Here is a 24,850-nt window from a genome sequence, read left to right on the forward strand (position 1 = left end):
GAGCCTCAGTCCAGGGACAGCTGACTCCATTGCTCTGGGCCTAGAGGTGAAACTGAACGTCATGGCAGAAGGGTGTGGTAGAGGAAAGCTGGGCTCAGGGAAAACAGGAAGCAGAGCAAGAGCCCAAGGGAGCCACAGACAAAATATAAACCCCAAGGGCAAGAAGCACCCAGTAACCTACTTCCTGCAGCCACACCCCACCTGCCTACAGTTACTACCAAGCACAGAAGTCCCTTCAGATTATTTCATCAAATGCATAAGCACACGGATTAGGTTATAGATGTTGTGATCTAATCATTTCACCTCTGAACGTGATTACATTGGACATCATGTCTCCAATACATGAGCTTTGGGGGGAAGGGGGCATGTCATATCCAAACCACAACAACATACATGGTTTCACTTCTTAGATGTTAAACACCGTTCAGTGGCCCCTAATTCTTTACAATGGCAGCAAGCAGGGATAACAAACTCTTCCAGCAGGCTAAATCTGACACCACGTCCCTTTAACTTGATGGACACAGAGGTATTTTTTTAAAAGCGGAATTTGAATGCTTTTTGCTTATCCACGGTCCCATTTCCCTGCAGCTGCCACAGATTTGTTCATTTCCTTGAATCATGGAAGATGGTTTGTGATTTATACATCTTGCCTTTGTAATCTCTCATTCTATTTCCTTCCTCATAAGATCACCATTTTAGCAAATGTAAGATCTTTTAAGAGAGGAAAAGAAATTATCATAGCATTCCTCTCCTTTTCCCCTCCCAGATCAAGAGCTCCTTCCTGGCTAGCTAGGATCCTTCAAGATTAAGAAGCAATTTTATAGTTCTTGCCGCTTTTTGCACCTCCAAGCTCCAGAGGGCGACAAAACCCTGGGCTGTTCATTGGCGTTCCATAAAGGCCGCTCCCGACGTGACGTCTTTACGTAGACGTTGGGGGCGGGGCCGCTGTGCGCGGTGACTGGCGGCGGCACTGGCGGCAGCTGGAGGCGTAATAGTTCGAGTCGTGAGCTTGGAGAAGTTCCGAGGCGGCGGTGGCGCCGGCGGCGACTTCGACAGCAGGAGCGGGCAGCGGGCTTGTCGCTCACCATGCCGACGGTGGAGGAGCTTTACCGCAACTATGGCATCCTAGCCGATGCCACGGAGCAAGTGGGCCAGGTGAGTCCCGGAGCGGCCTGCAGGGCCCGGAGCTCCGAGGCCTCTCTACAGCGCTGCCCGCCGCGCACCCCGGGCCAGGCGGGGCTGTCGCTGTGCTGCCGCGGGCTCCCAGCCGCGCTGGGCTGTTTCGTCGGGCTGGACACTCTGGTAGTATAGACTCCGGCTTCCCCCAGGAGAACGGTCCCCCGGGTACCAGGCTTCACTACCGCCCTCAACCAGCCTTTTCTCCCCGTGGCGATTCCTAACAGCCCCTTCAGGCTCAGGTTAATTCTCTTCGCCCTGTAGAGATTCCTCTTCTCTCTTTCTCCTTCGTTTCGGTAGAACTTAGTTATTCAAAGATTAGGCTTAAAGTTTTCAAGAGATCAAAAAATAATCTCTTTGGAGGCAAAAGTTTCTATTACTTTAGGGAAAGTGCTTAAGAGATCAAAGGTTGTAAAAAACAGATAAGGGCCCTTTTCCTGCACACTTGAACGAGGACGCAAGGATTCATTTACTCAGTACCTGTTTTGAGTGCCTATCGCGCACCAGGTGATGTGCAGGGCGCTGTAGGTGCAAATGGAAAAGATTTGTGCTCTCCCGGGAGGTGCATCTAGTGAGGGGGACTGGTGACACATAAGTAAATAGAAAAGATTTTATTTTGTTTTAAATGAAGAAAGTAATACAGAACTGTGCAATGGCAATGTCTTGAGAGGGGAAGGATGCAGCTCTTAATAGAGTCTTCTGGCAAGCACTTTCTGCTGTGTTTGTCCCAGACACGTGGTTTAGTTTTCAACTACTGTAGAACATTGATCTGTTGACAAATAGTCGGGTGGGTGTATTCTTGAGAACAAGGTTCAGGTTGCCCTGGAGGTAAACTTGATTGTTTAGAAATCCCATTCTATATGTTTTCAGTGCTTAGAAGCTTCTGTGCCTCTGCTTACACATCTCATAAGAGTAGAAAGCGGACACCATCTTAGATAGTCTATATTAAAGCATTGACAGTACTCCTCCTTTCCTTTTCTTGGATGTGTGTAGATCAAGTACAGTGTCTTCCTAAGCAAAAAATAATAATAATAAATTTATGTTGGGACCTTATTATAACTTAACCTAGAATTATGACTATACCAATTTCAAGTGCCAAATGATTTTCCTTCCCTACTTATTTCCATTTTAGTAGGGAATTTCACTGTTACCTGTAAGAACTGTTTACTGACACTATTGTAAATGTATGGAGAGTATGTTAGGTTAGTTCTGAAGGAGTTTTCTGCCCATTAAGACAAAATAGGGAAAACTATGGTTATGGTTTCAATTTGTTGTTCCTAGTAAGAACTAGCACTGAAGAATTCTCAATCATTGTATAATTTGTCTTCTGATTGAGTTGGGGAAGATTGTAGCAAATTAAGCTGCCTAAATTTGACTTTGTTGCACATCAGCAAGAGGGGATAAGTTGGAAACTAGAACAGTGATTCTCACCTGCTTTGCAAATTGTGTTTTCCTGAAGAGACATATGTGGAATCTTATTTGGAAAACTTTGAAACTGTATGCAAAGAGATGTCTCATCCCTCACCCTCATTTCTGGTGGAGTAGAAGTTATTTAACTCCCTACTGGGAGTGTATTAGGGCAAGTGGAAACTAAGTTGTAATTTATATATGTACAGATTGAGTATCCATTATCTGAAATTCCTGGGACCAGAAGTGTTTCAGATTTAATATTTTTTCAGATTTTGGAATATTTGCATAGCCTGTATAGGTAAAGCATCCCAAATCCAAAGTGCTCCACAATCTAAACTGTTTAAGCACCAACATGACCTGTACTATGAGAAATTGAGATTTGCCGAGATTTTCCTGTTAGGGCATCTTTAATTACAAAAGCTTGAGATTGAGCTTGAGCTGACTCCAAGAGAGCAACAATGTCTTTCATAAAGCAAAAATTTGCTATTTAGGAAGAGCGTATAAGGGCCAGAAATTTCTGGAAAAGGGAAAAGGGACATAAATTTTTCCAGACCTTAATGAAGCCCATGATTTCATTTATTCAGTACATTTTTTGAGCACCTGCCATGTACTAGCACTAGAATATAGCTTGTTTTCCTGTAAACAATGGGTAGTCAGTGCTTTCATGACGCCATAGTAACAACCATAGAGCAACTACTTAAGGTTAAAAAAATCTTGAAGTGTAGTGGAAGTGTAGTGATTTGCCATCAGTTCATTGAATTCTGGGAGAATTGAAGCTACCCAAACGGTAATGCCTACTAACTCTGCTCTGATGTATAATACTTCTTTCCTTTTAAAGAAAGTACCTAAAACTGTTCACCAAAAAAGATAGTGAGTTTCAGGATATTGGTTGTAATTTTAACTAACAAAGGCAGGAGCAGATTTAATGGAGAAGACACCATTAAATATTTGAATTTAGGAGATTTACAATCCAGACTTAAGTTTTCTGGCAATTCCTATCTGGCACTTTACTGAGACTGTATTTGAGTTTGTCATTCTCTAACTTCCTTCTGGCTTTTTTGATTTTCAGCCTTTCTGGCTGCCAGAGAGGTGAGCACAAAGATTGCTCAGGTTGCTGCCACCCTTTGCCACGCTATTGTCAACATTTCTTTTAGAGTGTGCCCTCAAAATATATAAGGAAAGTACAAGTCCTCTGAGGTTTCATCAAGCAGATCATATCTTTATCTTTTTGAACCTTCTTAGCACTGTGTTTGTATTTATTAATAGTACTTTAGATTTGTATATTTTATTTCAGTGTGGACTTCTCTTATTCCTTTACTAAGTTATATTCTGGAGATTGAGTTAAATCTATTTGTTTATTTATTTTTGCTTCTCTCTTTGCACCTACCTTGCCCTCCAGTAGACATTTCTTTCTCAAAGTTGAAGAAATGCATACAAAGAAGGAACAGATAGATATATATACCAAAAAAATGTACAAGGATTCTGATGAATGACAAAGGGAACTTTTACTTTCTAGACATACACAGGAACATATATCTTCTAATAAGCCTGTCACAAATGGTAAATTCTAAGGGAATATTAATAACCAAAACCTTCTAGTTTCTCTTATCATATTTCTTTTTCTTTTTTTTTTTTTTTTTTTTTTTTTTTTTTTGCTTCTATGTTCCCTTTACTCAGCCTCCCCCCACATCTGTTGATTGTCTTCAGTTCTGCCTCCTTTGCTGTGCTCCTATTTCTCTCTAACCATTTCCCACTGGCCATAATAAAGCAAGGTGTGGTCCACCATTATTTTAAATTTTGTTATAAATATTTGTGAATTTACTTAATTTTTAAATTTAGATACTTAATTTTGTATTGTCAAAAATCTGAAAAGTTTAAGAAAACATACCAGATACCTGTTAAAGGGATTGGCGGTGAAGCTGATCTGAGATTAGATCTATATAATGCCTAACCCTTCCTTTTTCCTCTTGGTCTCCTACCCATTGAATACATTGGCTCTTCATATAGAGCAGTGTGGGCTTTATTGACTTTAATTTCATGAATACCACTCTTTCAGTGGCTTTATTTTGTATGATTAAGCTAAAGTACAGACCAGGTTCATAAGTACTCTAAAATATGTGGAAGTATTAACAGCCTGTATTATCATCACATACAAACTGGATTTACTGAGTTTAAGACAGAAGGTGGTAATGTAGCTTAAACATTTTCTTTTTATGTCATACTTAAGAAATGTATTTGTTGAAACTCCATCCTTCTCTAAAAGAATGTTTTATGTCAGAGAGGCTGCATCATGGACCTAAGTATGGCTTTACCTGGCACATCACCTACCTCTTATGCCTATTGGATGTGTTTTAAGTCACTACCATGAATTTTTTTGTAGAGAGAGATAACGAATGTGTGTGTCTTGTGTTTTCTAGAGAAGGAGGAGGGAAGGAAGGCATACAAAAATTGTGGATCCAACTGTACCTTACTTTTTACTTAAAAGTATCTTAGAGGTTTCTTTTAAGTTTCTATTTTTAGATATTAAAAATATGCCAATGTATGCAGCTTGAGAAATGTATTAAAGTGTTTACAATTTCAACTTGTTGGGATCACAGATTTATCTGTCTAAATGAAATATACCATTGTGTTAGAATGGGAAAAATAATCAGTACTGTATGTTATTTGGAATATTTTCTTGTAGTAACATTCTACCTGTCACTAAGTCACTGTGATTACTTAGAATTTCAATTTCATTTGTTTCCTACTTTGAGTAACACAAGTAATAACTACTGTACCTTAAATTCTGTTTAGTTAAAAAAAAAAAAAAAAAGTTTTCCCTATATAGTGTTGTAGAAAATTACTCCCAAGAACTGACAAGAAAGAGCACACTTTATTTTGCATCATATTAAGGGTAATTGCTTGAAGTCTTTATTAGTAATAGTCACTAAATTATTTGATGAAACTAAGACCCACTGATGGTAGAAACTTTGAATTCTGGTTTGAATGTGTTGAAATGTATTAAATTTCCAAAGGTCCTACTGTATTTGCAAGGCTGTGTCCCAGTTGAAGTGTCTGCATGGAGCCTATATTTAGGGCTTAAATTTTACCTTTGAAGGTCCTAGATCTGATAAGTGCTTTCCCCTTTTTTTGTTAAATAAGATCCTAGAACATAAATTTGAAACAGTCCAATTAAAGAAGATTGGTGTTAGGCCAAGTTCTTGACTATAGAGCCCAGCATAACTGTGTTTGGGTCCTGGATCTGCTCAACTTGCTGCATGGCCCTGGACAAATTATTTCACTTCTGTGAGCCTTGATTTTCTCACCAGAAAATAAAAATACCTGTCATGAGGAATGTAGACAAGGTATCACTGTCCCTGGTAGACTTTCATTGAATCCTGCCAATGATTCCTTTTTATTTGATTCCAAGTTTTTTTCATTGGCCTGGGGAAGGTTTGCTGTAAGCAATTTTTTCATATAATTTTAGATAATATAAGGTATTTCTTCACATTACTTTAAAAGTAAAGCTTTAAATTTGAATAGAAATTTTAGATTTGTGGTTCTCTGCAAAATGTAGGGATGTCAGAACTGTTCAAGACTGATTTTATGAAATCTGACTAGAAGCTGTGCGGTGAACCACAGGAATGTGAAATGGTAGAAAAATAAGCTATGATATTTTGAACCTTTGCACTGAAAAATATGTAATTTACTTTTTAAGTAATAACTCCTGAAGACTGATGTTATGTCTGCATTTCATGAGGAAGCTAAATGTTTTTCACAGAAATTTCTTATTTAGGAATTGGTGTTCTGTTTAGTGTGTTGATAACTTTACATTTTACTTTCTTTTTTTCCATTCAACAGAATATTGTCCATGGAAAAAAATAGTTATAAAATATTTTGCTGACTCTACAGTTTACTGGATATTTGTTAATCATTCCTCTCTTGATGGCATGATGTAAGCTCATATGACTAAAGCACTTAGTGCATTCCTTATACAGTATAAATGCACACTAAATTGCGGGTGACATTTGCTATCAAGATTATAATTCTTAAGGACATTTTTCATTTATTAAAAATTTTATTCAGATGTCACACAAAAGATATATGTATGGTCTTATTCTGTGTATGGTCTTATTCTGTATTTATCACTGTTACTTACCAGCTTGACCAATGTCATTTAATAAGAGGACTGGTTTGGAGGCAGCTGTGTAACAAGGATTAGGAACTTGTTGAGTATTCCCATTTAGAGCACTTAAGAATTCTTTTTAAAAGAAACAAATGACTTGAATGTGTTATTCTACTATGTAACTTTAGACTCTGATTCCAAATTTGGCTGGATTTATAGAATAAGTTGTTACTATCATATCCTAAAAGATAAAGCAAAATTAAACTGTTCTTCCTAACCTTCCTGAAATTGCTTAATTTCAGAAATGTATTTCTTCTACCTTCTTCAAAGTGCTAATGGAAATAGGGGTAATTTTTAAATTAATGTAAATGATTAAATGTAACGCAATTCTTTGAGAATTCTGTGGTGTTCATTACCGTTTTTAAGCATCACACATTCACAGATCTAGAGTTAATGATCTCTAAAATGAAAAAATGTTAGTATATTAACAATCTTATTTGCTTTTTCCACTTAAAATTGGAATTATCTTTGTCTCTTCCCTAATTAAAATAAAATCGGGGTATGGGTGAAGAAGCAACAAGGTGGAAAAATAGGTGTCTGATATAAGCAGTAAAATTCCAAAAATAAGTCTTATTTCTTAGCTTCTAAAAATTTAAAGCAGACCTGAACATGTTTGTTAAAGTTGTATTTAGATTCACATTCTTCAAAATTATGCTTCTTTTCTGCTGCATTCTTTCTTTCAGCATAAAGATGCCTATCAAGTGATATTGGATGGCGTGAAAGGCGGTACAAAGGAAAAACGATTAGCAGCTCAGTTTATTCCTAAATTCTTTAAGCATTTTCCAGAATTGGCTGATTCTGCTATCAATGCACAGTTAGACCTCTGTGAGGATGAAGATGTATCAGTAAGTTTATGACTGACACTTTTCAACAATCTTTCAAATGTTTTTATATTGGAATAATAAAATCATAGTTATCATATCAGTGCATAATAAAATATCACAGCATTTCCTGGTATTGCACCATATCTAGGCTTAAATCTACATTTAAGAAAATGTATTAGTTCTTTTACCACCTTTTGTTGTGAAAAATACGTAGAATCACAAAATGATTTGTTTTTTGTGTTCATTACTCACTACTAAAAATGGTTTGTGGCTCACATCTTTCTCATATATTGTTATTCATTGTGCTATAAAATTAGACTGTTAGTTAATACAGTTTTAACACCCTTATATGTTTTGCATGGCAGAAAAATAATTGGCCAATGTAATAATTATATATGATTACTAGAATAAGAAGAAATTATTTCTCCCTGGAATAGAATTAACTGTTAGCATTTCCGGCTGTTGACGAAAGGTTTCTAAGAATTTTCAAGTATTATCTCCTGGCTTTCCAAATGAAATCAATGAATCAAACATTTCATATAAATGAATATAAACCCTGGATGTAAACCCTGTGTGATTTTTTTTTTTTTTTTTTTAACGTTAAACCTAATAAGTTAAAATCAGTATTTGGAATTAATCATAACCATAAGTGCTGTATTAAGTAGTCAGTACTGAAAATTCTAAAATAGAGTTCCTGAGTATGACATTGCCACAGAAGCTGTTTTAAAGACTGTATTATATGTCCAAAGGTAGTTAAAACCAAACAGTTGTATATAAACATTTGCGATCTCAAATCTGCCTACACCAATCTCAGGTATTATATTTAACATCCTTTCCACTACATTTTGGTGACATATTCTGTAAAATTTGGATATTAATTTGAAGCAGATTTGTTCAAGCACAGTGCTCATACCTGTCATTTCCAGCTTCTCAAAAGATTAAGACAGGAAAACTGAAGTTCTCCCAGAACTTGCTAGCCTGGACAATGTAGTGACACCTATCCGTAAAAAGAAAAGAAAAGAAAAAATTGGAGCAAAGTATTTTTTAAACACTAAAAATCTCATATCTTATGTTTTAATAACTTTTCTTAACATGGTTTCTCTGTGGTATTAGTTTTCTTAAAAAGCTGAATTTGTTGTTTTTAATGATAACAGCCTTTGATTAATTTTCTGTTTGAAATCATGCCCAGATTCGACGCCAAGCAATTAAAGAGCTGCCTCAATTTGCCACTGGAGAAAATCTTCCCCGAGTGGCAGATATACTAACCCAACTTTTGCAGACAGGTAAGAAATTTTATTATTACCTTTTTGTATAACTTCTCTCTGAAATAGTGTCTATTTGGATGGGGTGCCAAAGATCCTACTGCAGAAGTTAAACTTTTTCAGTAATTTGAAACTTAATGACTTCTGATTATGTAATTTTTATTTTGTTGTGTTTGGAGGGGTATTGGGGGTTGAACACAGGGCCTCACTTAGAAAACTCTGTATCACTGGGCTATATATATATCCCCTGCCTCTGATTTTGTAATTCTTGGTGTTTTGTTTTTAATTTTGTTTTCAGGGGTGTAAAGACTGAATTCTCTTGGGAATTTTGATGCATCATCATCATCGTAATTTTACCCCCAGTTTCCTGTAGTTCAATAATTGTACCATCTTTACATAAAAGTTTCCTAGGTATGCTAGATCAGGTTCTCTGTCCTTATAAGGAAATGTGTCTTTTTGGTACTTGAGAAAATTGCTTAGATATAAGTTTGCTGATAATGTAATCTGTGAAAAGCTATGTTGAATATTAAGTTTAGAAATGAAACAAATGGTATTTAAGATTTATTTTATATTCACTGCACTACTTTTTCTCTATCCAGATGACTCTGCAGAATTTAACTTAGTAAACAATGCCCTGTTAAGTATATTTAAGATGGATGCAAAAGGTAAGGCCAGTTCTTATTCTGAATTGTGTTTGATAGTTTAAGAAATAAGTTTGGTTAAGGACAAAGTTTGGAGTTCACCCAGAGATTTATTTCATAAAAACTGTAGGTATTCTTAAAAAAGCAAAATGAAAGCAAAAAATACTTTAAGTCAAGATGTTTGTGACTAGAAAATTACAATAGAAATAGTTACAGGGGCTGGGGTTGTGGCTCAGTGGTAGAGTGCTTGCCTTGCACATGCAGGGCCCTGGGTTCAATCCTCAGCACCACATAAAAATAAAAAATTAAATAAAGGTATTGTGTCCAACTACAACTAAAATTGAATACTAAAAAAAAAGAAAGTTGCAAAAACAAATCATACTTCTCCTTCAGAATTCTGTTGGAAAAAAACTTATTTTGCACTTTATAGAAATTCTTCTGAAATATCTGGGATTTATTATTAATGATAAAAAGGGAAAGTCATGCTCAAGCTGATTCTAGCCAAGAACAAAATGTGTGATTACTTCTGTATTGGGTCTATAGACATTTTAAACCAACTTTTAGCCAGTATTGATGATATCCATGATATTTATCTTGTTTGAAAAGAAATGCTATACATTGAGTTACATTTATAACTTCTTTACAGTATACATTGACTTGCTGCAGATAACTATTTTCTTTTACAGGAACTTTAGGTGGCTTATTTAGCCAAATACTTCAAGGAGAGGACATTGTTAGAGAACGAGCTATTAAATTCCTATCTACCAAACTCAAGACTTTACCAGATGAAGTCCTAACAAAGGAAGTAGAGGAGCTTATCCTAACTGAATCCAAAAAGGTAAGCTGCTGTCATCATTTAATAGAAATTCTCTAAAGCAATATAACAATTACCAAATTGGCAGTATTTGCCAGTGCTGTATGTAGCTTGAGAAAAATGATACATCCCATTAGAACCACCACAGAACTCCCAAGTTTCTTTTATATGGTATTTAGCATTTGGCCACTCATAATGATAAAGTAGTGAATTAATTTAAAGGGATGTAATCATATTTAAATCCTTTCTGGTATTGTCCTCAAAACTTATGTGTCTTTTAGGACTCTGTTTAGATCACCTCCTTTAGGAAACTCCCTGATTCCTACCTCTTTCTCCCCTTCAGGTATTCTGCACCATTTCAAAATGAAGTATATCATTATATTGTCACCTGGAAATGATCTGTTTTTTCATCCTACCCTATGGCACTGTAAACTCTTCCAAGAGGGTAAAACTATGCCTATGTGTCTGTGTTCCCAACATCTAGTGTAGTTACAGATGCTAAAATTGGCAAGGTTTGTCAGAATTAACTTTTCACTCATTTTAAAGTGCCAAAGTTTGGGAACAATTTACATTTCCTAATATGTTCAAGAAGTTTCAAAAGTTTCTCTATAATAGCACCACTTTCTTGCTGTTAAAATTTCTTCCTTGAACAAGGCATGACTTTCCTGGGAATACCTTGAATATTTTACCTATTCCCATCTAATAAGTCATGATGCAAGAGTATGTCATGATTGCAAACTCCTTTGGTCGGTAAATACAAAGGGTTAGACCCAATGATATGAGAAGAGAGCCTTTTTGTATGTATTTTTTCTTAGCCACTCTTTTTAATGCCACAGGCATTTTGTATATCTGTTTACATTCTGGATGTGTATCTTGTGCTTTGTAGGTAACCAAGTAAAATTTCCTAAGAATGAATTTTTGTCCCCTTGGAGAGTGCATGGTTTACTCTGAAGCCAAAAGTTGTCTTTTCATCAATATTTTAGAAGCAATAATATCAAACTGACTTTAGTAACTGAAATAAATTTGCCATTCTTTCATGAAGTTTTGATCTTTCCTGCCCATTCCAGTGATAAAAATATTGTTATTCTGAATTGTCTTTTTCCAGGTCTTGGAAGATGTGACTGGTGAAGAATTTGTTCTGTTCATGAAAATACTATCTGGGTTAAAAAGCTTACAGACAGTGAGTGGAAGACAGCAACTAGTAGAGCTTGTGGCTGAACAGGCCGACCTAGAACAGACCTTCAACCCCTCAGATCCTGACTGTGTGGACAGGCTCTTACAGTGCACGCGGCAAGCAGTACCCCTCTTCTCTGTGAGCTCTTTGTTTTATATAACTCATATTTTGATTACTCTATTATGTATCGATATTCACTTGAAATACTCTTCTCAGACTTTTCCATAAAAGTATTCATAACACACTGGGGTGAATAGAGAGTCTAGAGTGGGGTTTGTGAGAAAAAAAATGCAGGAAGAAATTTCATTAAAGCCTTGCTTTTAAGTCATGCAGATTTTGCATTCTGTCTCTAGCTTTGTGTTTTCCCTGGCCATCAGTTTTCTGGGTTATGTATATCTTAGTTTGAAACACCCAGGTTTAAGGATCTGTCCTTTTGAGAATTATGTAGTCTGAAAATGCAACACTAACCCTCCTGAATTTGACTTCAAATTGATTTGCTTCTTTGATGGAAGAGTTCAGAGGGTTGTAGATGTCGCAGTGTTCCAGGTGCCTGCAATGAAGTGTACAAGTCTGCTGATGTTATTTCTGGGGTGCCCTGGGGCATGCATTATATCTTACTTTTAGTTGCAGTATTTGATGCCATGGTGCTTAGTTAACACTTTTGAAGCACATTCTACTGTAATATTTGAGAAAGTATTTCTTTCTTTTTTTTTTTTTGACAACTCGATATTCTTTGGATTTTTTTATACAGAAAAATGTTCATTCCACAAGATTTGTGACTTATTTCTGTGAGCAAGTTCTCCCTAACCTCAGTACCTTGACTACCCCTGTGGAGGGTCTCGATATACAGTTAGAGGTAAGAAAAAATTCCTGTTTTCTGCACTGAAAAGACAAAAATGTACCCTTGTATTATAACAAAATTGTAACCACTAACTTAGATATAATTTCTAAGGGAGTAATTTAAATGTCTGGTAATGGCTAGCCAGTAAATTCCTGGGCTAGGATTAATTGCATAGAAATGATTTATGGGTTCAATTGTAGTTTGCTGCAATGGAAAAGCACTGCCTATAGATTGCATTATAGTCCTTGGAATCCTTAACATTTTTAAATAACATATAATAGTTTCTATTGCTAGCCATAACTTACAGAACCAGATTTAAACTCAATTAACAAAATATCCTTAACCCCTAATCAATGGAATTAACTATTTTCCTGCCTTTCTATCTTAACTGTAATATACATAATTTTTTTCACAGCATCTGTAATACTTTATACTTATTTATCTCTCTCTCCCTATATGTAATCTAATTCACTTCTACATCCCCAGAATCTAGTAAAGATTCTGATTCTGAAGAGCACCTAATGACTCTTGAGTTGGATAGAAATGTGGAAGTGGAAGTGCCATTTCCCTCTTAGGCTTCTGGGACAACAAAGTTTCACTATGCACAGATGTCCTGGGCTAGGCTCATCAGGTTGGGACTAATGAAGGAAGGGATGAACATTTAGAATATTGACGATTACCAGTATTTTGAGTTACTATCTGGAGACAAAGTTTAATAGTAAAAGAAGCCCACCTTAAATGCTAGTAAATAATTCTTTGCTGTTAAAAGTTCTAAGTGTCTTTTTATAGTACAAGTTAAGTTAGTTAACATGTTTATTTTTACATTTAATTAGCACTGTCATTTACCTATAACAGAAAGTGTCTGTTATTCTTTTCTGTATTCTCACAGATACATTAGGAATCATGAGATCTTGTTTTAGAGATCTCTGCCATTCACATGCACTCTTACCAAGTCACATTATTTCTGGCCTTCCACTTTACTCAACAGTAAAAAGTAGGGCTGCATTTCTAAGATTTTTTTCCCAGTTCAAACATAAGGATTCTGTAAAAGCATAATAGAAAATAAAGAAAGTCTTAAACAGTTATCTAGGATTATTCTCATTTTATAGTCCTCACTCAAAAAATAATATTTTTTGTTTTAGGTATTAAAATTGTTGGCAGAAATGAGTTCATTTTGTGGTGACATGGAGAAGCTAGAAACAAATTTAAGAAAACTATTTGATAAGTTATTGGTAAGAACTTTTTCCTTTTGGTATAATCAGTATATATCTTTAAAGATTGATTTAGTATTAATTAATGACAGAGAACCAGCTTTTGACATTTAGATTAAGTAATAATTTTCTCAATTAATAGTTAGTCAGGCGAACATTGTCTACTTCTTTTAAAAAGTCTGTTTTCATCTTGGTATTTCTTCTGTTGTTAATGCTTTGCATAGTGCCACACAAAATTTAGATAGCAGATCTTTCTCTTGTTCCATATCAAAATGTCTATGTCTGTGTGAAAGAAATTAGCAACTCTTCCAATTGTGCCAAACAGTCTTAAAACTAAAGTTAGCATTGCAGAGGATCATTTTTTCCAGGCCACCAGCTAGTAGCCTCCTGCAGCAAAGTAGCTTTAGCAACCAGGAAATAAAGTCTGTCATTTAAGTTGTAATTGTAGAGAAAATAGGCCATCTGATAAAATCATTATCAGCATAACTGAGTGATTTTCTTGTTTGACGGAAGCAGTTGTATAACTGGCATGATGATTAGCCGCAGGCCCTTGGCATGAATTGAGTCATCCACCATCTGCTGTTCTTCCAGACCTGCAATACCTATTGGAGTGTAATAGCACTGATATTGAATACCTTTGGTCAGATTTTCAATATAAAGATAATCAATACCTAAAATAGAATGGGCTCGTATTCTCAAAAAAATTTTGGTGTCATTAAGAGGATCAACTTTTAATCTCAACTCAGATTGAATTCTGACTCTTAACTTTAATAATGCCTTTGTTTGTGTAAGTCCTAATGTTAGCTACTTGAATTTTCTTTATTACTAATAACAGCTGTAACAGGTTAATAAGGAAAACTGACCTGCTAGAACATTGATCCAAATTTCTATTTTTGGTAGTTTCTAATGCTCCATATTTTAAAAGTATGCCTTTTAGTTACGTGAATATTTATTTATAATTAGAATGTTTAGAGAAGATTGCAAACATCTCTGTACTTCCATCTCCTAGGAATATATGCCTCTTCCTCCAGAAGAAGCAGAAAATGGGGAGAATGCTGGTAATGAAGAACCCAAGCTGCAGTTCAGTTATGTGGAATGTTTGTTGTACAGTTTTCATCAGTTGGGCCGAAAACTTCCAGATTTCTTAACAGCCAAACTGAATGCAGAAAAGCTCAAAGATTTCAAAATCAGGTGATATATGATTGAGGTGGTTCAGTCCTTGGCAAAGGTGATAGCTATCTTTAAGCTCCCTGGGTTTTGTTTTTGTTCTACAAGAACATTCTCTCCACCCTTCTTTACACAGTGGAACAGTGGAGAGTCTAAAAAATAGTCATGTATGTAAACATACGATAGATGTGGCATAACAATCCACTGGGGAAATGAACTTTAAAAAAAAAAATGGACTCTGGCTCTTCTGATTTGCTTAATTATTTTGGGCAGGCTCCATAACCTGTTTAACCCCCTAAATTTTTCTCATCTATTATATTTGAGTGATGTAGTATCTACCTACCTCATAGAGATGTGTGAATTTAATGAGACAGTAAATGTAAAGATTTTAGCAAATGCCTGGCACATAGTTAGGAGCAGTGCTAAAAAATTCAATATAAGTAGTTTTCATCGAGAAGTTTGTTTTGGATCATTCTGTTAACAAAATTCACGTCTTAAATTTTGAATGTTGAGCCACAGTGTCACCTTTACTGTCCTCTATTGTGCCTGAGGGACTGATTTAATACTTAATGGAATCTTGTATTAGAAACAGGCAACTTAAGAAATTATTCTTTAATTTATTGGTCATATGCCATTTTCTGCACTTAGTATCAATTTGCTACAGTTGAAGATTGTTTAAGAGCAAAATTGGAATGATGAATTGCTAATTAAATACTTTTTCATTTAGGCTGCAATACTTTGCACGGGGCTTACAGGTTTATATTAGACAACTTCGCTTGGCTCTTCAGGGTAAAACAGGCGAGGCCTTAAAAACAGAAGAGGTAAGAATTTTGGTTCATGTCTCATAAACTGCTAATTCCATAAACACACTGTATAGGTATGTGTTGAGATTTTCGGTTTCCCTAATCTTGCCTAATTTAATCAGTCTTCATCCTAGTCCTATTGAAATACTTGAAACTTTAATTACGTCTTCCTATAACTTAAAATGATTTCTTCTAAAGCAACTCTTATGTGCATCTATCCCTTAAATAGTTTCAAAAAAAAAAAATGTGGACAACATTTTAAAAACGTTCTAACCTGTTGAGGGAATATGAGATTTATTTTCTTTGCCACCTGTATACTTTTGTAGAGTCAAGAAATAGGAATAAGCATTATCTAGATTTAAACCAAGGAATTCTCTAACTGTAGAAATTATTCCGAAAGAGAAATTTTAATTACTCTAGTTCTGTATCAGAATGCAATATATGCATAGAAGCTAGTGGCATTTTAATTTAAATTTGTTTTCTCTTTGCAGAATAAGATTAAAGTTGTTGCGTTGAAAATAACGAACAATATCAATGTTTTAATCAAGGTGAGTCTTTCTTTCCTTATCTAACCCTCCCAGCTAGCTAGAAAGACAGTGCAAAAGGTTTTCCGTGGTTTTTTTTAGGTCTGAAATGGTAGTGTTTAACAGATGCCATTTCTTCCTCATTATTTTGCCTTTTGAAACTGTATACTTTTTTAATACCAAGTGGCATTTTTTGCAGGTATCATAAAATCATATATTGCTTCACTTTATTTAAAGGTTTTGCAGAAGATAAGGGAAGCATGCAAATCTCCTTTGACCCAAAGCATTGCAGCAGATAGATTTAAACTCAGAAATTTCCATGACTATAAGTTCTAGTGGTCTGAATGCTGTTGGGCCCTTTGGATAGCCAGCAAAGTTACTTACTCTAGTGAGAAAGGACATGTGCTCTATAGCATATGAAATATCTTCCTGTGGTCTTTTTTTGTAAACCTGTCCATGTAATAAATTCAGAGCTTTTTGCACTGTGTGATAGGGTGCACCTTGCCCTCTATAGATCTGTTTGGCTTTCCCAAACATCTGCTGACATATTTGTAATAACCTAGAGAATGAAGGAGACTAGTTAGTGTGTTAGCTAATCTGGTAAAAATCCCAGGGAGTATTTTTTCTCAAAAGAGAGAGGGAACATTTCAGAGAAAGTGAAAGTGTATTACACAGTGAGGAATGAGTACATTATTGCCAAATAGAAAGGTGATAAAGCATTAAGAATAAAAGAGGTAAAAAAATTAATTCACATCGCCAAAGGAAATTTTTAAAATAGTTACCATTATTACCACTCTTAAATATAGGTAACAGTTTCACAGTAAATTCATTTATTTGTTAAAATCTAAGATTTGATTTTATTTCAATAAGTGATACAAATCTATGTTGAAGACAGATGAAACGAAGAATATTTTAAATTTGACAAGTGCATGTGACATAATGCATGCCCATGAGAAAATTTCCTCTTCATGAAAACATAAGAGATCTAAAGATGACTGTAGTAAGATGTATGGAAAAGACAAGAATGGGATTAGCAACCTATGGTAGGATATCTTATCAGAAAATCCTGAAATATTTAAGTTGAGCAGGAATGTGTGACATGATTTTTTTGTGTGTTTGTTTTAGGGGAAGCACAGGAAAAACTGGTGTCCTTTGGACCACCCTTGGCATTTTTATTGTCTTTTAGTTTCTACTTAGTAGGCTATTCTTATTCTACCACTTTTCTTCACTCTGTTTTCATGAATTCCCAAGCTGTACTTCAGTTTCCTATTGTCATGTGAGATTTAAGATACTTAAATTAACCAATCAAACACAAATTAATGAGTGAAAGGAAGTCTAGTAGATAGAGGGAAGAGATAGGAGGGAAAAAGAGGAGGGAAAAGCAGGGATCATGAACTGAAGTCAGTTAATTTCTATGTATGTATGAGTATGTCACGATTTAACCCAGCTACTGTGTATAATCATAAAGCTCTAATAGGAGGGGGGGAGAGGGAGATTTTAAATTGAAGACTCTGCATGTGGCTCTTTTTCTAAGCTAAGAACATTACTTATATCCTAAGTCCGTCCAGCTAAGAAACCTTAAGTATTTTTTACTCAAAGTGTGTTTTATTGGCCAATTCACTATATTTATCCCATACACTAGACTTCAATTTCATGTAGTTGGAGGTGGTGATTATTACTCATTTTAAATGGGAAAAAAATGTTTACTTTTATTAAATATTACTTGTATCCAAAAAAGAATTAAAGTAAAGCTATTAAGAAGTTTTATGGGCTGAGGTTGTAACTCAGTGGTAGAGTGCTTCTCTAGCACATGTGAAGCACTGGGTTTGATCCTCAGTACCACATAAAAATAAATAAAATAAAGGTATTGTGTCCATCTACAACTAAAAAATATATAATGTGTTTAGCAATCCACTCATGGTTTCAAAAATAATGAGGTTGTTATTTTAGTTCTGAATTATTTTAACATTTAAATACAGCAAACATTTTCATTTCTCCCATTATTGGTAACTTGGTATTTAAGTCATGATTTTTCCCTTATTGATAATTTATTTATAAATATTTAGAGGAGGAAAACATGATTAACCAGGATTTTAGTTTTGTTCTAATTTTGAGCCACTTAAAATTTGCAGAAGCAATACAGATTGCACCTTTGTGTTTTCCTAAATTGCACATTGGTGACTGCATTTATGCAAAAGAAAATATTTGTTGGCTTTGTTTATTAAAATTGATAAATACTAATGTTTTATCTGAATTTTGAAATGATACTTTAAAATTAGCTTCATTCTAAGTGATATGCACAAAATTACCTAGTGGGGTAATTGGTGTGATTTGGAAACAAAATATTCCCTGTTTAATTTCTGTCTTGCAATTTTATCCTGGTCTCTATTTTAATCACTAGCACAGGAAGAATAAATCAAAGCTTCCTCCACTTAAACCTACCCCCCCATTTTTTTTTCGTAGTGGTTGTGCTGGGTATTGAACATTGGACCTCTCACAGCATTTAAGATGTGTCTACCTTCACCACAGCTTTCTGCTACCAATAGATACATTAAAAATTTTGTCTAATATTCTCTGCCCCCAGGATCTCTTCCACATTCCTCCTTCATATAAGAGCACAGTAACATTATCCTGGAAACCTGTACAGAAGGTTGAGATAGGGTAAGTAATATCTTTAGAAGGGATTTGAGTGTTATCAAAATCTGAGTTCACTTGTCACTTTACTATATAAAAGGGTACATTATATAGTTTGATGATTCTCAAGGTAATGTTAAAATATTACTATTAGCATAATTTCAAATACAAAATCTGATTCCAGTATTTGTAAAATAAAGTGGTAGAATACAATTTGGGAGACTTGCTTGTATTCCTATAGCATAACTAGATTTTTCTAAAACTCTTATAAAATGAGTTACTTGCGTATAAGTCTATACCCAGTTATGAATTTCAGATTATATTAGAACCTAATAAATGCCCTTTGACAATGTGTAATCAAGCCACAAATTAATCTGATGCTGTGGAGCATTATTTCCCTTTTTTATGATGGGATTATCCTCTTGAGTTTTACAGCAGATACGCTAAGTTTATAAACATATAGATAACTTCTAGCATAATAAAGTGTTTTTAATTATTGCTCTTCTAACTATTACAGGCAAAAGAGAGCTAACGAAGATACAACTTCAGGTTCACCACCCAAAAAATCTCCAGCAGGACCAAAAAGGGATGCCAGGCAGATTTATAACCCCCCCAGTGGGAAATATAGCAGCAATTTGGGCAACTTTAATTATGGTGAGCGTTTCCGTTTGGGTACAAGCAGTATGCAAGTTAGGCAGAAACTGGATTTTACTTAATTTTAATTAGTATTTCATATAGTATCATAGCTCTGTCAGGTGACTTTTCTGAGTTAGCTTGGGAACTAAAGTTGTGGGGAAAACAATTTCTCCCATTTCTTTCTAACTCATCTTTGTGGGCTCACTGAGTTGAGCATGCAACACTTAAGCACTTAAGAATGAAAAATATGCTTCATGTATTTAGAGGAACCAACAGAAATGAAAGAAATTTGGCACTAACCATCCAGTCCTTGCTTTCTCATATCGAGCTTCAAGGCAGAACATTCTGGGATTGGGGGTATAGATCAGTGGAAGAATACTTGCATTCTCCTTCAGGTATGAGTATAGCTTCTGCCAAACATGGGATTAATGACTTTTTTGGGGTCTTGTCTGCCTGTTTCTTTTTCAAAGGGAGAAGTCTTGAAAGTAGAATCAGGTATTTAAGCATTGTCTGATAAGAAATGCATATTCTATTGCAGTCTGTCCCTTTGCCCAGAGTGTGTCTTCCTGTCCATATTTCCCATATCTCCTTGGCTAGGAGAGCTTCCTACCAGTCCATTCTCTCCCAAGGCTGTGGAATCAGAAGTAAAGTTTCTCTTTCATTGGCTTCTTTCCTCATAGATCTTTTCTTTAAAAGAATGGACAAAAATACGAGCTCAGCTCATTATCTTGCTTAAGTAGACAAAGCAATACCAGCAACTGAACATGCTTGTGGTTGTTTTTGATTACCAATCAGAATTAATTTTGCAGTATTTATCATAAAGAATATATCCTGAACTATATACTTCTTGTTTCCAAGTGAGATAAGAGACTGAGAAAGAAACCCTTCTACTCCAGTCAACACTTGACGACAGTTTTAGGAAATATTTCAGAACTCTACTTTCACAACAATATGTAAATGTGCATCTTTTCACTTCTTATCTGAAAAATAAGAATATCAGAGCTCTTTATTATTGTACTAACTGGTGTCTTTGTTTTTTGCTTTACAAACAAGGTATTGGTTTCCACAAATTATTTTACCTTCCTAATACATTTTTAGTCAAATTATTTGTAAATATACACACCTATGTTTCGTTTCCTTCCTGTACACATAGTTCCCTTTAGCCCAGAAGTGCTGAACATTCTATATTTTCTGACTTGTGTTCTTTGTCTTTAGCCTTTTTAGAATATACAGTGTTTAATTTTAAGCCATGCATAGTGGTGCACATCTGTAATCCCAGCTACTGAGGAGATTGAAGCAGGAAAATCACAAGTTTGAGGCCAGCCTGAGCAGCTGTCTCAAAATATAAAAAAAGGCTAGAGGTATAGCTCTGTGGAGTACTTGGCTAACATGTGTGAGGCCCTGGGTTCAATTCCTAGTATGCAAAAAATAATAATAATAATTTTAATTGGAAGTAGTAGTTTTTTAAAGAAGTTAATATAAAGCTGGGAACCATTGAAAACACTGTGAAAATGCAGGCTTGTACTTTAGGATGCAGCCCTTCAAAACCAAGAAAATTTGATGAATTCCTACACTATAAAAATAGCTATATCATTCAACCAGTACTAAAAAAACTACATCAAATAATATCTTCATCCCAGTAGCTCAAGAGGCTGAGGCAGGAAGATCAAGAGTTCAAAACCAGACTCAGCAATTAAGTGAGGCCCTGTCTCACATTAAAACACAAAAATGGCTAGGGATGTGGCTCAGTGGTTATGGTATCAAAAAAATGTAATAATGCCTTTATACGGTATTTAATATACTCATTAGGTGTTTTTTCATATGAAAATTGGAAAGATTATTTAGTAGTCTTTAGCCAAAAAATTTTAAGTCTGTTAAGTGTGTTGATGTTGAAGAAGAAAACAAGAAAATGAAGATTTTATGAGCTGAAGGTATAGCTCAGTGAGTGCTGCAAGGTCCTAGGCACAATCCTTAGCACCACCAAAATGGAGGGGGGGCACACTTTAAACATGTACAATAAAAATAATAATAAATTCTTGAAGGTTTTATGAGTATGGTAGGAGGAAAATGTGCAGACATCTGCATTGATTGGCCCAAGTCTAAACATTAAAAACTGCAGGAGTTACAGCCCACTAAATGCTACTATCTCCCTGAATGTAGCCATTGTCACTACATCTTGTCCTCAGAACACCTCTGATTTTTTTTTCAGAACTGATTACTGATAGGTTAAGATATTTTGCATACATGGCATACACTTTGAAGACCAGTAGGATTTTTTTTGTTAATTTCATATTAAATATAGAAATTATTAGTTTCATTAATCATCTTGGGTAGTGACAGGCACCAAAATAAACTAAGACGTATAGGTATCTTAACATTGTCACCTTGTATGTGTTCACTAGGGTAATAAACATGATGACATTTTTCAATGGTTTCTATGCCAATCCACATACAAAAAATGTTGGCTAAGCTGGGGAAAGAGCTATTTATTTTCTATCTCAATTGAATTATTTCCTTCTAGGGGGAAAAAGATAATCAAATCATCATCCTAATAAGTAATAATGGCAAAAAAAAAAAAAGAAAAGAATTACATGGTTGATTTAAAGGGTATTTTTCAAGCCATCAACATTGTGATTCAAAAAGTAAAACAGTCTCCTTATTGCTGCAGTGAGTAAGTTTGAAAATTCAGTGAAGGGATTTGATCCTATTTCCATGTGATAAAAAGTCCACCCTTCCTGATAACTTCAGTCCATTTTCACTGGACTCTTGGGGAATATTTTTCTGGACTGTGAAAGTGACTAACCAGTGGATGAAAGACTCTGTTCTGCTGTGTGAAACAAGTAACTTGGATTTGTCAGCAAAATTATACCACTAATTCAAAACACACACACACACGGCAAAATTTTAGTAAGTTCATATAGCTCATAAAACAATGAAAAGAACTCTGCATTTATACCCATGTTTTCATGAATACAGGTGCCTTTAATATTGTGTTCCAAACCAAAAACACTGCATGTTTGTTACATTTGAAAGGAAATTTTTCAGTCTATCCTAGTTTTTAAAAATTGATTACAGACCAGTGGCTTTGTTAATTCCATATTAAGTATCTTTAATAGTGATAAACACCAAAATAAAGAACTAATGAGTACAATTATTATAACCATGTCACCTTGAAACAACTTACTGGGTTTCATTTAATTTAGTAGGTATGAATGTATAAGGCACTTTGCTCTATATACATCATGCCATATATGCTTCAGTATAAATGTTACCCTGATTTTAAGTACGAAATGAACTTGGAAATGGACTAGGAGAAAATCAAGTTTTGCTTTTAAAGGGCCTACTACTACTTTCCGAGGCACAAGATGTATTTCTTCTGTTTGCTCTACCATGAAGTCCTGAGCAAGACCTAAACCCTTGTTCGCTTTTTCGTAGAGCAGAGAGGAGCCTTCAGGGGAAGTAGAGGTGGCCGAGGTTGGGGAACCCGAGGAAATCGTAGTCGAGGAAGACTCTACTGAGTAAGATATCACATTCTTCAGCATTGTCATGAGCTTAATATACTTAAATTCTACTACTCATTGGATTGCCGGGGATGTCCCTTTAAGGACTACTGCCTTCAGCTAAAAACTTAATGTTCTTTATACCTTTGTATGTATGATCTACTTTTGTAATAGACCATGGTTATGTCCAAGGTAAAACCTCAATAATATTTTTGGATGCTTTGTCCACAATCTTGACTTGTTTTTCCAATATCATCATTATTCGGACTTCATATTGTGAATCTTTTTGCTTTTAAACATCTTGATAACTTGTTATTGAGAACTTTTGAGTCTAAAATGTAATGAAATTCAATTTTGTTCCGATACATGGTAAAGATCATCAGTTTTGAAAGGTTACTGATTTTCCTCTCCCCTCTTAGTTTTTTGCCCAATATATGGAGAAGAGTAATGGTCAATCTTAACATTTTTTCATTGTTTTTTTAATAAAGCTGCTAGGCAATGGTGCAGCATTTCCACCTACTACTGTCACAAACACAAAATACTTACCAGCTTTCTTAAAATGTAGAAATGATAATGCATTTTTAGGAGGAAGTAAGTTGCTTTGCACTGCTTACACTGTGCTCTTCTCCATATACTGGGATATAGCTTCTGAATATGGGATCTTACTATTCGAATAGAAATGTGTATGTATGATATACATACATACGTACATAAGCATATGTATGTGTATGTGTGTATATATATATATGCATGCCGTGAAACTTGAGTACACAAAAATCAATATTTTAAATTCCAGGAACGGGTAGTCTTTGACACGGTGATTATCCTTTTGAGGCTAAATCCACTATTCACTTGTTATCTAGGGTTTTACTTCCAGTAGAGAGGAATTTTGAGTCAGTTGCACTTACATGATTATTGTTATTTAAAACTAAAAATAAAGGCTGTATATTCAAAGATAAAATGTGGAGATCCCTGTTGGTGAAATACAGCCAAATGTGATGTACATATAGATTTTCACAGGATGACATAGTATAATTTAGGATTTGGAGATTTAATAACCAGGGCTACCAAGGAAAAAATGAATTGATAACATAGTACCAATAAGTAAGGGATGCTCTCTTGGTTTGCTTTTGCCACTTTCAAGATTTTAACTTCTCAGGTTATTAACCAAATTATTGTATAAGTTAGGTAATAGAGAATCTTTAGGTTAAACAACAGATGGGAGGTTTGTGGAGTGTCTAATGTCATGGGCATTTTTAATAGCATAGACCCTTTGCTCTGCATTTGAATGTTTCATATATTTTTGTTCCACAGTTAATCTTCCCTTCCCAAGTTTGCTATTCAAATCAAATGCCACAATGACATTTCTAGTAGTTTAATGTATTTTTTGAGGAATAGTTTGTGATTCCAATGCAGGTGTCTTTGTTACCATTATTCTACACTGGGAAGAAAGCAAAACCCCTATGTTAGAATTACTGTACATGTTTATGAGGAAAGTATTTTTTAAAAGGCTAGAATGATACAAGTGAGCATTAAGAAGTTGGTCAGCTTAACTGTGGAATGGTGGCAATAATCTAAACATTCCAAAGACTGAGCTGAACCTAAGCTCCCTTGGAATCTGAACAGACATAGGAACATGGAATTGCCATTTGAAAATTAACCAGCTAGTCTGGACCTCAGAGACAGATCAGCCAGTGGCCTAAAGCCATTTCAAGGACAAACTCTATTGGAAATACAGCTATATAAATTTGAACATTAAATGTACTTTTTCCTTCTCTTTTTTAAAGCATATTTGTAAATTCAAAGCTGAGGAGAAGTGACTTGACTTCAAGTTTTGATACTGAGTTGACTATGTTCCTTCCCTCACCACCTCATCGTTCTACTTCCCATTCCTAAGGCAATAGATCACAACTTAGGGTTGTTTTGTTGTTGTTGTGTTGTTTTTCTTCATAACTTTGAAAAACTTCATGCCATGGATAGTTTTTCTTTTGCAAGACACCTGTTTATCACCTTGTTTAAATGTAAATGTTCCCTTATGCTTTTGAAATAAATTTCCTTTTGTAATTTT

General features: G+C 35.0%; 1 protein-coding gene across 2 annotated transcripts; it reads left to right on the forward strand.

The window, feature by feature from the left end:
• The first annotated feature begins 931 nt into the window (after positions 1-931).
• Api5 (apoptosis inhibitor 5) lies at positions 932-24,850 on the forward strand. 2 transcript variants are annotated; one of them, XM_015477793.2, is made up of 14 exons: positions 932-1,155; positions 7,435-7,596; positions 8,765-8,858; positions 9,437-9,502; positions 10,165-10,316; positions 11,398-11,604; positions 12,218-12,322; positions 13,450-13,539; positions 14,528-14,709; positions 15,413-15,506; positions 15,980-16,036; positions 18,597-18,673; positions 19,164-19,300; positions 22,718-24,850. In XM_015477793.2, the coding sequence occupies exons 1-14, from the start codon at positions 1,087-1,089 to the stop codon at positions 22,798-22,800; spliced, it is 1,575 nt and encodes a 524-aa protein (XP_015333279.1). In that variant the 5' UTR covers positions 932-1,086; the 3' UTR covers positions 22,801-24,850. The 2 variants fall into 2 exon arrangements, with proteins under 2 accessions (XP_015333279.1, XP_015333280.1); XM_015477794.2 differs by having other exon boundaries at positions 22,723-24,850.

Source organism: Marmota marmota, unplaced genomic scaffold (genome assembly GCF_001458135.2).
Source record: "Marmota marmota marmota unplaced genomic scaffold, marMar, whole genome shotgun sequence".
Taxonomy (NCBI): Eukaryota; Metazoa; Chordata; class Mammalia; order Rodentia; family Sciuridae; genus Marmota; species Marmota marmota.